Source organism: Coregonus clupeaformis, unplaced genomic scaffold (genome assembly GCF_020615455.1).
Source record: "Coregonus clupeaformis isolate EN_2021a unplaced genomic scaffold, ASM2061545v1 scaf0216, whole genome shotgun sequence".
NCBI lineage: Eukaryota > Metazoa > Chordata > Actinopteri > Salmoniformes > Salmonidae > Coregonus > Coregonus clupeaformis.
In genome coordinates, this window is record NW_025533671.1 from 157,248 (window position 1) to 170,843 (window position 13,596).

At 44.2% G+C, this 13,596-nt stretch overlaps 2 protein-coding genes across 4 annotated transcripts in view; one reads left to right on the top strand and one right to left on the bottom strand.

Annotated features, from left to right (window-relative positions):
* Positions 1-9,088: 9,088 nt before the first annotated feature.
* Positions 9,089-13,596, top strand: part of pdrg1 (p53 and DNA-damage regulated 1) — a 38,340-nt gene continuing 33,832 nt past the window's right edge. The window contains exon 1 of the mRNA XM_041891794.2: positions 9,089-9,196. Within this exon, the coding sequence (XP_041747728.1) occupies positions 9,119-9,196 (78 nt within the window). The 5' untranslated portion in view covers positions 9,089-9,118. The remainder of the gene's footprint in view (positions 9,197-13,596) is intronic.
* Positions 9,909-13,578, bottom strand: LOC121577850 (E3 SUMO-protein ligase KIAA1586-like). 3 transcript variants are annotated; one of them, XM_041891790.2, is made up of 4 exons: positions 13,434-13,578; positions 12,757-12,940; positions 12,210-12,305; positions 9,909-12,048 (listed from the first exon to the last, which is right to left on the bottom strand). In XM_041891790.2, the coding sequence occupies exons 1-4, from the start codon at positions 13,491-13,493 to the stop codon at positions 10,148-10,150; spliced, it is 2,241 nt and encodes a 746-aa protein (XP_041747724.1). In that variant the 5' UTR covers positions 13,494-13,578; the 3' UTR covers positions 9,909-10,147. The 3 variants fall into 3 exon arrangements, with proteins under 3 accessions (XP_041747724.1, XP_041747726.1, XP_041747725.1); XM_041891792.2 differs by lacking the exon at positions 12,757-12,940; XM_041891791.2 differs by lacking the exon at positions 13,434-13,578 and having other exon boundaries at positions 12,687-13,030.

Here is a 13,596-nt window from a genome sequence, read left to right on the forward strand (position 1 = left end):
CTCTAAAATACACCACCCATTCCACTATTTAAACCTACCTATTAACATCTCTAAAATACACCACCCATTCCACTATTTAACCCTACCTATTAACATCTCTAAAATACACCACCCATTCCACTATTTAACCCCACCTATCTAAAAAAACACCACCCATTCCACTATTTAACCCCACTTATTAGCATCTCTAAAATACACCACCCATTCCACTATTTAACCCCACTTATTAGCATCTCTAAAATACACCACCCATTCCACTATTTAACCCTACCTATTAGCATCTCTAAAATACACCACCCATTCCACTATTTAACCCTACTTATTCCTACTCCAGACCAACAGTCTGAGATGATATGTCACTACCACTCAACACCCCCTGCAGCTGTTCTGCAGTAAATCTTCGCAATCCTAAGTAGTTCTCTGCTGCTGCAACTACAACCTCTATTTTCTGTGACTTTCGATCCATTTCTGCAGTACAATTGACAACCATGGCTATGAATGCTAAAAAGCTCACCTTACTGAAGCACATATTCTTCCCATCACTCTCTCTTGGTCTCTGCCTACTCACGGGAATCCTCTCAGGATCCCTCACCCTGTACCCGTCTTCCTCTACCACTCTCTTCACTGCTTCACCATATGACACTTTCTGTACTACTGTAACGCTGGGAACCTCAATCTGCCTTTCTCTCACCGGACACCTCCGATCTCCAGCCTCATGGGCATCCCCACAACTAACACACACAACTTTTCCCACCGATACTACAGATTCCTCCGTCTCATGCCCTCCTGCACACTTCTCACATCTAGGAATCTCCCTACTACACACTGCTGCAATGTGCCCATAAACCTGGCGCCGACAAAGATGGCGGCCTCGCGACTAGCTCTTTGGAAACTTTGTGGTGTTTTGTTTTTTTATTTATTATTTTTTACATTATTAGCTCAGAAAGTGTTTTGTATCATTACATACAGCCGGGAAAAAACTATTGGATATCAGAGCGGCGGTAACTCACCAGAACTACCAGCATTACGACCAGGAATATGACTTTCCCGAAGCAGATCCTTTGTTTGCTCTCCTCAGCAGCTGACCCAAAACATCGCCGGCGGAGGAGAGGCACTCGGAGCGGCCTGCTGGTCCGACTTTGGAGGCGCGCACACCACCCACCGCTTCCAAGTATACTACTCGCTAATATTCAATCTTTGGATAACAAAGTTGACGAGCTCAGGGCAAGGATTTCTTTCCAGAGAGACATCAGGGCCTGTAACATACTTTGTTTCACGGAAACATGGCTCTCTCGGGATATTCTGTCGAAATCGGTCCAGCCAGATGGGTTCTCAGTTCATCGCGCAGACAGAAATAAATATCTCTCTGGGAAGCAGAAGGGCGGAGGTGTGTGTTTCATGATTAACGACTCATGGTGTAATTGTAGTAACATACAGGAACTCAAGTCTTTTTATTCACCCAACCTAGAATACCTCACAATCAAATGCAGACCGTATTATCTCCCAAGATAATTTTCTTTGGTTATAGTCACGGCTGTGTATATCCCCCCTCAAGCCGAAACCACGACGGCCCTCAAAGAACTTCACTGGGCTTTCTCGACCATTGCTATTCGAACTTCCGGGATGGTTATAAGGCCCTCCCCCGCCCTCCTTTCGGCAAATCTGACCACGACTCCATTTTGCTCCAATAGGCAGAAACTCAAACAGGAAGTACACGTGCTAAGGACTATTCAACGCTGGTCTGACCAATCGGAATCCACGCTTTAAGGTTGTTTTGATCACGCGGACTGGGATATGTTTGGGGTAGCTTGCGAAAATTATTTTGACGAATACACTGAAACGGTGACTGAGTTTATCAGGAAGTGTATAGGAGATGTTGTGCCCACTGTGACTATTAAAACCTACCCTAACCAGAAACCGTGGATAGATGGCGCAAAACTGAAAGCGCGAACCACCACATTTAACCAGGGCAAGGTGACTGGGAATATGGAAGAATACAAACAGTGTAGCTACTCCCTCCGCAAGGCAATTAAACTGGCAAAACATCAGTATAGAGAAAAAGTGGAGTCGCAATTCAACGGCTCAGACACAAGACGTATGTGGCAGGATCTACAGACAATCACAGACTACAAAAGGAAAAACAGCCACGTAGCCGACACCGATGTCTTGCTTCCGGACAAGCTAAACACCTTCTTCGCCCACTTTGAGGATAACACAGTGCCACCGACGCGGCCCGCTACCAAGGACTGTGGGCTCTCCTTCTCCGTGGCCGACATGAGTAAGACATTTAAGCATGTTAACCCCTGCAAGGCTGCCGGCCCAGACGGCATCCCTAGCCGCATTCAGAGCATGCGCAGACCAGCTGGCTGGAGTGTTTACGGACATATTCATTCTCTCCCTATCCCAGTCTGATGTCCCCGCATGCTTCAAGAAGGCCACCATTGTTCCTGTACCCAAGAAAGCAAAGGTAACTGAACTAAATGACTATCGCCCCGTATCACTCTGTGATGAGTGATTTCAAAGGAGTCAGGCGCAGGAGGGTATATCACAGAATAACAGCATTTATTCCGGAACACAGAGTTACGCAGTAATGCGTCAAAACACTCCAGTGTGCACTGGAACAACACGGCACACAGGGAAATATCCCGGCGATACAAAATACTAGGAGCTCAACCGAACTTCTCTAATCTCACAATAGACAATCACGCACAAAGACAAGGGGGCAGAGGAAACACTTATACAGGTACTGATGAGGGGATATGAACCAGGTGTGTGTAATATACAAGTCAAAACAAATGGAATGATGAGATGAGGAGCGGCAGTGGCTAGAAGGCCGGTGACGAGGAACGCCGAAGCCTGCCCGAACAAGGAAAGGAGGCAGCTTCAGAGGAAGTCGTGACACACTCACCTCTGTCATCATGAAGTGCTTTGAGAGACTAGTCAAGGATCATATCACCTCTACCTTACCTGTCACCCTAGACCCACTTCAATTTGCTTACCGCCCCAATAAAACCACAGACGATGCAATCGCCATCACACTGCACGCTGCCCTATCCCATCTGGACAAGAGGAATACCTATGTAAGAATGCTGTTCATTGACTATAGCTCAGCATTCAACACCATAGTACCCTCCAAGCTCGAGGCCCTGGGTCTGAACCGGGCAGTGCAATTGCCATACCAGACGGTGATACAGCCCGACAGGATGCTCTCAATTGTGCAGCTGTAAAAGTTTGTGAGGGTTTTAGGTGCCAAGCAAAATTTATTCAGCCTCCTGAGGTTGAAGAGGCTTTGTTGCACCTTCTTCACCACACTGTCTGCGTTGGTGGACAATTTCAGTTTCTCAGTGATGTGTACGCCAAGGAACTTGAAGCTTTCCACCTTCTCCACTGCGGTCCCGTCGATGTGGATAGGAGGGTGCACCCTCTGCTGTTTCCTGAAGTCCACTATCATCTCCTTTGTTTTGTTGACGTTGAGTGAGAGGTTATTTTCCTGGCACCACACTCCCAGAGCCCTCACCTCCTCCCTGTAGGCGGTCTCGTCATTGTTGGTAATGAAGCCTACTACTGTTGTTTCGTCTGCAAACTTGATGATTGAGTTGGAGTCGTGCTTGGCCACGGAGTCATGGGTGTACAGGGAGTACAGGAGGGGGCTGAGCATGCACCCTTGTGGGGCCCCAGTGTTGAGGATCAGCGAAGTGGAGGTGTTGTTTCCTACCTTCGCCACCTGGGGGCGGCCCGTCAGGAAGTCCAGGACCCAGTTGCACAGGGTAACCGCAGGGCTCTCCAGAGGGTGGTGCGGTCTGCCGAACGCATTACTGGGGGCAAACTACCCGCCCTCCAGGACACCTACAGCACCCGATGTCACAGGAAGGCTAAAAAGATCATCAAGGACATCAACCACCCAAGCCACTGCCTGTTCACCCTGCTATAATCCAGAAGGCGAGGTCAGTACAGGTGCATCAAAGCTGGGACCGAGAGACTGAAAAACAGCTTCTATCTCAAGGCCATCAGACTGTTAAATAGCCATCACTAGCACATTAGAGGCTGCTGCTGCCTATAGAAATCACTGGCCACTTTAAGAAATGGAACACTAGTCACTTTAATCATGTTTACATATCTTGCATTACTCATTTCTTATGTATATACTGTATTCTATAATATTCTACTGTATCTTAGTCCATGCTCGTCCATATATGTATATATTCTTAATTCCATTCCTTACTTAGATTTGTGTATTGGGTATATGTTGTGAAATAGTTAGATATTACTTGTTAGATATTACTGCAGTGTAGGAGCTAGAAGCACAAGCATTTCGCTACACCCACAATAACATCTGCTAAACACGTGTATGTGACAAATACAATTCGATTTTATTTTATTTGAACCTTGACACATAAAACATCATAATATTTTTGGAACATAAACTCTCCTGGGATAACTGACACTTCCTACCTTGACCTTATCTGTTAACAACTCTGCATAAAAACTCAGCATGACAGATAATGTCATCTCCGTTTCCCCACCGGATCTACGTCTCATCAAGCGTCGGGCGTCAAAGACACTGGGAATCTTCAATTTCAACTGCTCCTCCTCAACACTTAATGCCACCTCCATTGTCACTCCTTTCAACGGTGCCCTGCTCCGGAGAGCAAATCACGTCACAATTCTTGCCCCTAATCTCATAATCCGAAGCTCCCTCTGGGTGGAGGAAACACAAGAAATAATCAGGAGTCCACTCTGAGTTACCTTCACCAACTCAACAGTCCCCAACCTCTCCTCCACCCAATTTGACACCACATATGGATCAACCAAACAGCAAGGATCCATTCTCTCTACAAATCTCACTCCCACTGGGCCAAAGTCATCCTTATCATCCTTGGGACAAGGCCCGACCTCGGTGATCCTCGCCACAGGTACTTCACTCGCAACAAGTTCCAACTCTGAACTACTGGAGCATATATCCCTGTTTCTGCACTTGACGCCCACCTTCCTCACCTCACTACTTCCCTCTACACTCAACTTCTTCTCAGCAGTCATCACTGCACCTGCCACCACATTTAATTCATACTCACTCTCGTCCTTTTCCATTTCCTCCTCAAGCTCTTCCAAAAGTTCTGTGGGATCCTCCATTCCATATTCACTCAAAAAATATTCCACATATCTTATTTTTTTCTTGTCCATCATCTTGTCCTCCAGCAGATCTTCCAGAAGGCCTGTGTATCATCTTGTCTTTCAGCAGATCATCCAGAAGGCCTGTGTATCATCTTGTCCTTCAGCAGATCTTCCAGAAGGCCTGTGTATCATCTTGTCCTTCAGCAGATCATCCAGAAGGCCTGTGTATCATATTGTCGTTCAGCAGATCTTCCAGAAGGCCTGTGTATAATCTTGTCCTTCAGCAGATCTTCCAGAAGGCCTGTGTATAATCTTGTCCTTCAGCAGATCTTCCAGAAGGCCTGTGTATCATCTTGTCTTTCAGCAGATCATCCAGAAGGCCTGTGTATTCTCTTGGTTTCAGCAGATCTTCCAGAAGGCCTGTGTATCATCTTGTCCTTCAGCAGATCTCCCAGCAGGCCTGTGTATCACCTTGTCCTTCAGCAGACCTTCCAGGCCTGTGTAACTCCATGTTTATTCAGAATATGCTCCACTTTCTTCCTTATTTCCTTTCCCACCATCTTCCCCACTGTGGCCTTCACCCAACACCATGACCGCCTCTCCATCATCTTCCCCACCGTGGCCTTTGCCCAACACCACGACCGCCTCTCCATCATCTTCCCCACCATGGCCTTCGCCCAAAACCACGACCGACTCCACTATCTTCCCCACTGTGGTTTTCGCACAACACCACGACCACCTCTTCACTAACTTCCACACCATGGCCTTCGCCCATCACCACGACCGCCTCTTCAGTATCTTCCCCACCGTGGCCTACGTTGTCCATTTGCCATATGATATATTGCCAGTGCCAATATTTCATATTGCAATTGGACAGACTCACACAGCCATGTGTACTTCAAGTATTCTTTTGAGACCCACAGAACCGCCCCATAAGCCCAGGACACAGAGACTGCTTTAGACATGCTTTAGCCTGACAAGTGCTCCCAGGACACAGAGACATCACCCATAGAGACATGCTCTAGAAAAGTCCCAGAATCACAAGACTAGGTGTTTAATGGTTTTTTATGGTTTCAACAGAAGGCACTATGAATTTTGGGCCGGCTCTGACATATGTGATAGTTGGCTTCTAAACAAGTTGGACAAAGTGAGTTTGGTGTCAGTATGTATCAGTTTGATTTCAGTATGATATCTTATTGACTGATGGCTGATTGATGACTGACTGTCCAACTGCAGTATAATATATTGGCATTGTCCATATGTTACATTGCTAATGGACAGTGTCCATTAACCATATGTTTAAACAGGGAGTTACCATCACCAAATGGACAGGCTAAAACCATCCCTGCGTCACTATAGTCTCTAGGTTGTTCAGAGTTCAACGAGGTGACCCACTTGACCGTAGCTTGCTCGGTCTGACCACAGCGACTGCGCAAAAAAGAAGGCCCGGAATGAAGCCTGACTAGTAGTGATTTCAACATATGTTTGCCCAACACCATGACCGCCTCCACTCTCCTCCCCACTGTGGATTTCGCCCAACACCACAACCACCTCTTCACTATCATCCACACCGTGGCCTTCGCCCAACACCACGACCGTCTCTTCACTATCTTTTCCACCGTGGCCTTCGCCCAACACCACGACCTCCTCCACTATCTTCCCCACCGTGGCCTTCACCCAACACCACTACCGCCTCTCCATCATCTTCCCCTTCTCACCTATCTTGCTACATGGTCCATCAGTGTCCACGTCTGAAATTCAGACTTTTCTGGAAGGCTACTGCAACTCACTGGTTGGAGGCGGGACTTACAAAAAGCAGGCTAAAGATAATGTCTCTGATTGGGTAGAAAGTTAAGGGTGATTCCAACTAAATGGACAAACTAGGGGTGCATAGGGAAATACTAAATCTGAAGGCCTTGCCTTTTCTACACTGGGGCTGATATTGAGGCTGGGGTTAAGAATGAGACTGAGTTTGGGGCTGAGGCTTTGCAGAGGACTGGGTGTAACAGTGCTCTCTCTGGGGCTGGCCAATGTGAGTAGGGAGGAGAAGTGGATCTGAGAGGAGGAGAGTGGTCTGGTCTGAGGACCAGGATGTACAACCAGACTCTGGGGTGAAGTTGCCCCTAGATACAGATCTAGAATCAGCTTCCCCTCTCTTACCCTAAACCATTAGTGGGGAAAATGGAAGACTGACCCCAGATCAGCGTCTAGGGGCAACTTCACCCTACACCGTACAACCAGACTATGTTAATCCAATAAGGGATCACCCGCTACCAGGGACCAAAACCACAACCTCAGTCAGGAGAATAAATGGAAAACAGGTTGAATTTAACACAAAATAACAGTTCATGCTACTCTGATCTCACCAAAATACAAGCTCTATATGCAAGAATATGTATATATGCATGGGTTTCATTGAACATATGTTTGATTGTGAAGACCAAATTAATCTCTATTATAATTGTTGCCTGAGTAAGATGTAATGAGTATTAGTTTGTATTTAAAGATTGTGATCAATGCTGCAAGTTTCTTTCTTCACTTTTTAAACATTTGTTTTTCATCAGTGTTGTGCGACAGAGGTTTTCCATCTGTCTTTCATCCAGAGATAGTGCAGGTAAATCCTGTTCAGGTGCAATAAGTTGTTTTATAAAGATACATTATGTTTTGAATGCTACACCAATGTATTTATCCTTTACGAATGTATCAATTAACATAGCTATTAAAACATTGCACAAATATAAATAACTTTTCCTGACTATATTTCAGAGGGGTTTAAGGCAGCCCCCTTACGTTTCTGATTCAGAGGGGTTGGGTTAAATGCGAAAGACACATTTCAGTTGAATGCATTCAGTTGTACTGACGAGGTATCCCCCTTTCCCTTTCCTACATAGGCGTACAGAGGCCCATTATCAACAACCATCAGTTTTGTGTTCCAATGGCACGTTGTGTTTGCTAATCCAAGTTTATCATTTTAAAAGGCTAATTGATCATTAGAAAACCCTTTTGCAATTATGTACAGCTGAAAACTGTTGTGCTGATTAAAGAAGCAATAAAACTGGCCTTCTTGAGACTAGTTGAGTATCTGGAGCATCAGCAATTGTGGGTTCAATTACAGGCTCAAAATGGCCAGAAACAAATATCTTTCTTCTGAAACTCGTCAGTCTATTCTTGTTCTGAGAAATGAAGGCTATTCCATTCGAGAAATTGCCAAGAAACTGAAGATCTCGTACAACGCTGTGTACTACTCCCTTCACAGAACAGCGAAAAACTGACTCTAACCAGAATAGAAAGAGGAGTGGGAGGCCCCGGTGCACCTATAGTTATGCAATATGCACATACACAAACAGGATTTATTTACAATTATAAACTGGGTGGTTTGAGCCCTGAATGCTGATTGGTTGAAGCCGTGGTATATCAGACCATGGGAAATCATCAGGGGATGTAGTATTTAATTATTAGAAGAAGTTACAGGTCTGTGAGAGCCAGAAATCTTGCTTGTTTGTAGGTGACCAAATACTTATTTTCCACCATAATTTGCAAATAAATTCATTAAAAATCCTACAATGTGACAGACTCACATTTTCTCATTTTGTCTGTCATAGTTGACGTGTACCTGTGATGAAAATTACAGGCCTCTCTCATCTTTTTAAGTGTGAGAACTTGCACAATTGGTGGCTGACTAAATACTTTTTTCCCCCACTGTATTTCGTTTCCTTAGGGAGACGAGATTATTGGGTAAGATTTAGACTTTCACTGTCTCTGCCCACAATCCAGTCCAGTTGGTGGCATTAATGTACCTTAAAGTTGGTTGCCAACCACCATATGAAATCCACAGAAGAAGAAGAACAAAATAAACGTATGTGTGTCTTTGGTTCAATGAGAACATATTCATTAGTCTTTAGGACTTCAGTCATCATTCTGGGGCAGTTATTTTATCATGGGAACCAATATGTTGTGAAGTACTTGCTGCACGTAGGACATATTTTTGTTGCAACACACAGCCATCATGGAGGCGGAACGAATTTTAGAATATCTGACCGAAGTTGAAGAGGCGGCAGAGGATGTTCTTGCAAACAAACAACAGGTAATGTTTGGTCATTCAAGATACTTTGTACGAACACTGTTACTGTCCATGTTGCTAGCTCGCAGGCTAATTAAATCGGTTGTAATTTAACCAAACGTTAGCTGGGAAGCTAGCTAGTTAATGTTAGCTAACGGCCAGCTAGCGAGCCATTGGACTCCCTTAAAACACGCCACTTCGAGACAAGGGACTTTTTCCCTAACCCTTTAACTAATTATCCTAATGTACTACGAAAAAGTCGTAACTGTATCGAATGGCGTGTTTTTAGGGAACCACCGGGACATGGTGGGTCGCACCCACGGAGGTATAATGGTCGCACCTAGCCTGGGCAGCCGCTAGTGGGCTTTATGGAGCTCTCCAGTATCCGCTCGGCTTGATATGCACAGCCGGTAATGCACTCGTGTCCCCCAGCGACCGTTTTGTACCGTAGAGAATGATAGAGGCCTCTAGCAGTGGTGTAGTGGTCCCTGGAGAAGTGGGTATACTCTCAGTATTCACCTTTTTTTTTTTTAAGTAGTCCAGAAAAAAGCCCTGTTTTAGAAACAGTGACATGTAAGACTATGATTTAGTTTACCCAAAAATATGTAATTTCTACTTGCACACTATTATAAAATGATCATGACTTGATTAGGAGCAGTTTGTAGTTACTACTGGTCACAAGAGCAGCCTGGATGAATGTAAAATGTATTTATCATGAGGCAAACAGGAAATGGTGTTTCGATTATTTTTTGCACATTTATTTAAATAAAATACTTCAAATCTGAAGGTGACAATGCATCCTTGTTCATATTGCTATATGCTTTGTTTTGAACATGTTCATTTACCGGTAAATCATTCAACAAAATATGTTACAACAATATTTAGTTAACAATTAACAAAAATATATGCATTAACAACACATCAACAGTGATATACTCTCTCAACCCAGCACTGGGTTTCTGACCTTTGCTCATACTACAGTATATTCCAGACAAATTTGCTTTCTGCAGGAGCTTTCACACTGCACTGTCTAGAACGCACCGAAGAGGCAGCACGATGGCTCTTCAACCAGGTCCTTGTATATTTTCTAGGCTCAAACTTGGAAGTTGGTGGGCCGTTGATATTAATCATCATCAAGTTTGATATGTTTGAGATCAGAAGGACAGCCCTCTTGTCTGAGCTTATATTGTTCATAAGGCTAAAATTCCTCTCACACTCTGCTGTACCGACAGGGAATGTTTTCATACAGTTCATAAGTGGTTTTAGGTCCTTGGGCTCACTACTGGGCTCTTCCAGTAGGTCCCGCATCCCATTCAGTGCTTGGTCTGTGCACAAGTTAAATCGCTTGCACAGTCGCTTAACTTGTTCTTCACCATGGCGGATGCTGGGCTTTGATGGCCACTTACTCTGATCAAGGATGCTGAGGTCCATGATGGTCTCATCTTCAAAAGACAAGCGTTTCTCCAGATTGTTCACAAGGCTTTGTAAGAACTGGCCTGGATTGATAGACTTCAGCTTTGCATTTGTTTTCAGGGCTATAGACCGATACTCCCCAGTCTGTTTTGCTTCTAAAGCCTCACTATATTTCTCACCTGGACTCTCTTTGAATGACTGGATCACTCTGATTGAGCGTTTCAGCAGATGCTCTGCTCTGAGGAGCGTTATAGAACGAGACTGAAGCTCCTGTGACAGGAGACTTAGTTCATGGAGAGTGTCGTACATGAGGCCAAGGTCACAAATGAATTCTGGACTTTGAACACGGTCTAACAAACCTCTGTACATCTGCCTCTCTTTGGTGGACCTCATCTCATCACTGCAAGCATTTTTAAAGTGCTGCACAAGAGCTCCCAGGGATGTCCAAACAGCACGAACAGTCCGAAAGCTACTGGCCACCCAGCGTACATCCAAGATTCTGCCAATGCGAAGAAGTTGTGAGCCTACTTCAGCTGCTGCATTAACAAGTTCACGTTCATTTTTGTTTGACACACTATACAGAGAGTATAGCTTCTGGATAAAAGTTTTAAAGTGATTGACAGAGTTTACCTCATCAACTGCATCTGACACAGCAAGTTCAAGTCTATGGTTCATGCAGTGCCATACAAAAAGCTTTGGGAATCTCAAAGTCAGTCTGGTTGCTACTCCTGACTTCTTTCCTAGCATGACACTGGCTCCATCAGATACAAATGTTACCCAGTTTTCATGAAGCCACTCTTCTGTAAAGCCAGCATTAGTTAAACAGGTGAGTAACGCCTGTAATATGCCATCTGCTCTCTGATTTTCCAGTTCAACAAGTTCCAGGAATATGAACTCAGGGCTTTCTTCTTGAATTGATGCTTTAATAGAAACTGTCATGACAGCTTTGTGACTTAAAGAAGATGCCTCGTCAATTAGGACAGCTAACTTACTGGATGATGCTATAATGCTACTGATGATTTTGCTCTGCATCTCACTAGCAACATGTTGTATTATTTGTGTTGCACTGTAACGTGAATGAAGTATTGAGCCCATTTTTACACCATTCAGTTCCTGCAGCTCAATGAGGCTCTCATGGTCAGAAAAGGGTCGGTTCTTTTTGGCCAGATGGTAGGCTGTTCGAAACACAGCTTCAGTTTCCTTCATGTAGGACTCAGTCATAGTCTCCACTGCATTCTCAATGGCAGCTTCTTTCTGTTGCTCTGCCACCTTCACAGCCTGAGTGTGGGCCTTGGACAACGCATGTTTCCTCACCTTATTTCTCAAGATTGACAAACTTGTTGTTCTACTTCCCTGGCCAGACACTTGAATTTCAAAGTTCATCCATTCTCTTGAGAGCGATACACCTTGTCCTTGCTCCTTGTCGATCCCAATGGAGTTCACACTGCTACAGACCAGACATCCTGCGAAGCATAAACAAACAATGTAACTACTCCTGTATCCACAGCTGTACGTGTGCATGGTCCTTTAACACACACACACACACACACACACACACACACACAAAGTTATCTGTGCCCACTGTTTCAGAAGTTACCCAAACTAGCAATCTACCTAAACTTACCCAATTTTTTGTTTTTGGATCCCAACCAGGGGTTCTTGGATTTGAAGTCTTCTGTTTGTTTAGCACTCCACAGGTCTGGCCAGTCATTATTGATGTCTACAGACAACAACAAAACTAATTATGCATCTCCCTGTCTCTCTCTCTCTCACACACTTACACACACACACACACACACACACACACACTACTGTGATCACAATAGTCATCAGCAAGACATGGGTCCCCCTCTTTACATTAACAATCTGCATAACCAAGTGGAAATATTTTCAGCAAGTGAAGCTGAAGCATACAGGAGATTAGTGAGTGAAATACTTGGGAGAGTTTATTTAACAAAAAAACAACAAATTTAACACAAAATGTTATATAACAGTAGCATTGTAAAAAACAAACATGGATACAGACAAAATAAATAGAAGGGCAATAAAATAAATAACATCACACAGAAATTCAAAATGAGGCTTAATCTGTCAAAATCACCTTTTGTTACAGTGTGAGGCTTCACTTTTCAATAAACTGGAGATGCAATTTACTGCCTGTGTGTTCTGACCTGGTGGTGGTAGACTGGATCCTTCTCTATGCTCACACTGACTTGCCTGGCTAGCTCCCGGTTGAGAGCTGCCAGGGCTGCTGGTTTTAGGGGTGGGGTCTGCCTGGGCCTGATCTGGGCCTGATTTGTGCCTCTTTACAAAAAAGTCTGCAATATCTCCCTTCCTTTTCATGGTTACCTGTCCCTATACAAAATAAGACAGCCTGATTAGACCTCAATATTGTTTTAGGCTGAATCTTAAACTATTTGTCCCCATTCTTGTGTTTTAACTTACTTAAAATCAACTACCAGCTTAGCTACTATGCAATTAAACTAGATCATATAGGTTAGTTAGGGCTAAGTAACTTGGCTAATGTTATAATTTAGGGCTTAGTAACTTGGCTAACGTTATAATTTAGACCTTTACAATAATAAACAAGCTTCATAAACATTGAGATAATCAGTTTCATCAGTCTGGTATGAAATTCTTATGAACTGGGTTGATTAAACACTTACTGAAAACCAACAATGCCCCGGTTTCCCCACATTATCCCAATCTACGTAGCTAGCTTCATAACGTTAGCCGACTCGCACTAACTATTGGCGGCAACATCTCTTCTCCCTCTAAATGTGCAGTCACTGGCAATTTGCCAGTAGTTTAAAATAATGATTCATTTGGAAACCACCTTAAAACTTACCTCAGAATGATGTCTTCCATCAACTGGGGTGGCACACCGCCGCTTGTGTCCTTTCTTCATCCGTTGTTTGGTCTGCTGCCGTTATCGTAGTCAAGTGGCACCGGCACCTGAGTTTTTTTTTTTTTTTTCACTGGCACCTGAGGTATTAGCGATATTTTCCTCG

What these genes read in the sequence shown, in the direction of transcription:
- LOC121577850 (XM_041891790.2), bottom strand. Translation starts at nt 13,493, where the DNA reads ATGAAGAAAGGACACAAGCGGCGGTGTGCCACCCCAGTTGATGGAAGA. An exon ending in ATCCAGTCTACCACCACCAG is followed by an intron (nt 12,306 to 12,756) that starts GTCAGAACACAC and finishes TGTTGTCTGTAG; the next exon opens with ACATCAATAATGACTGGCCA. An exon ending in ATCCAAAAACAAAAAATTGG is followed by an intron (nt 12,049 to 12,209) that starts GTAAGTTTAGGT and finishes TATGCTTCGCAG; the next exon opens with GATGTCTGGTCTGTAGCAGT.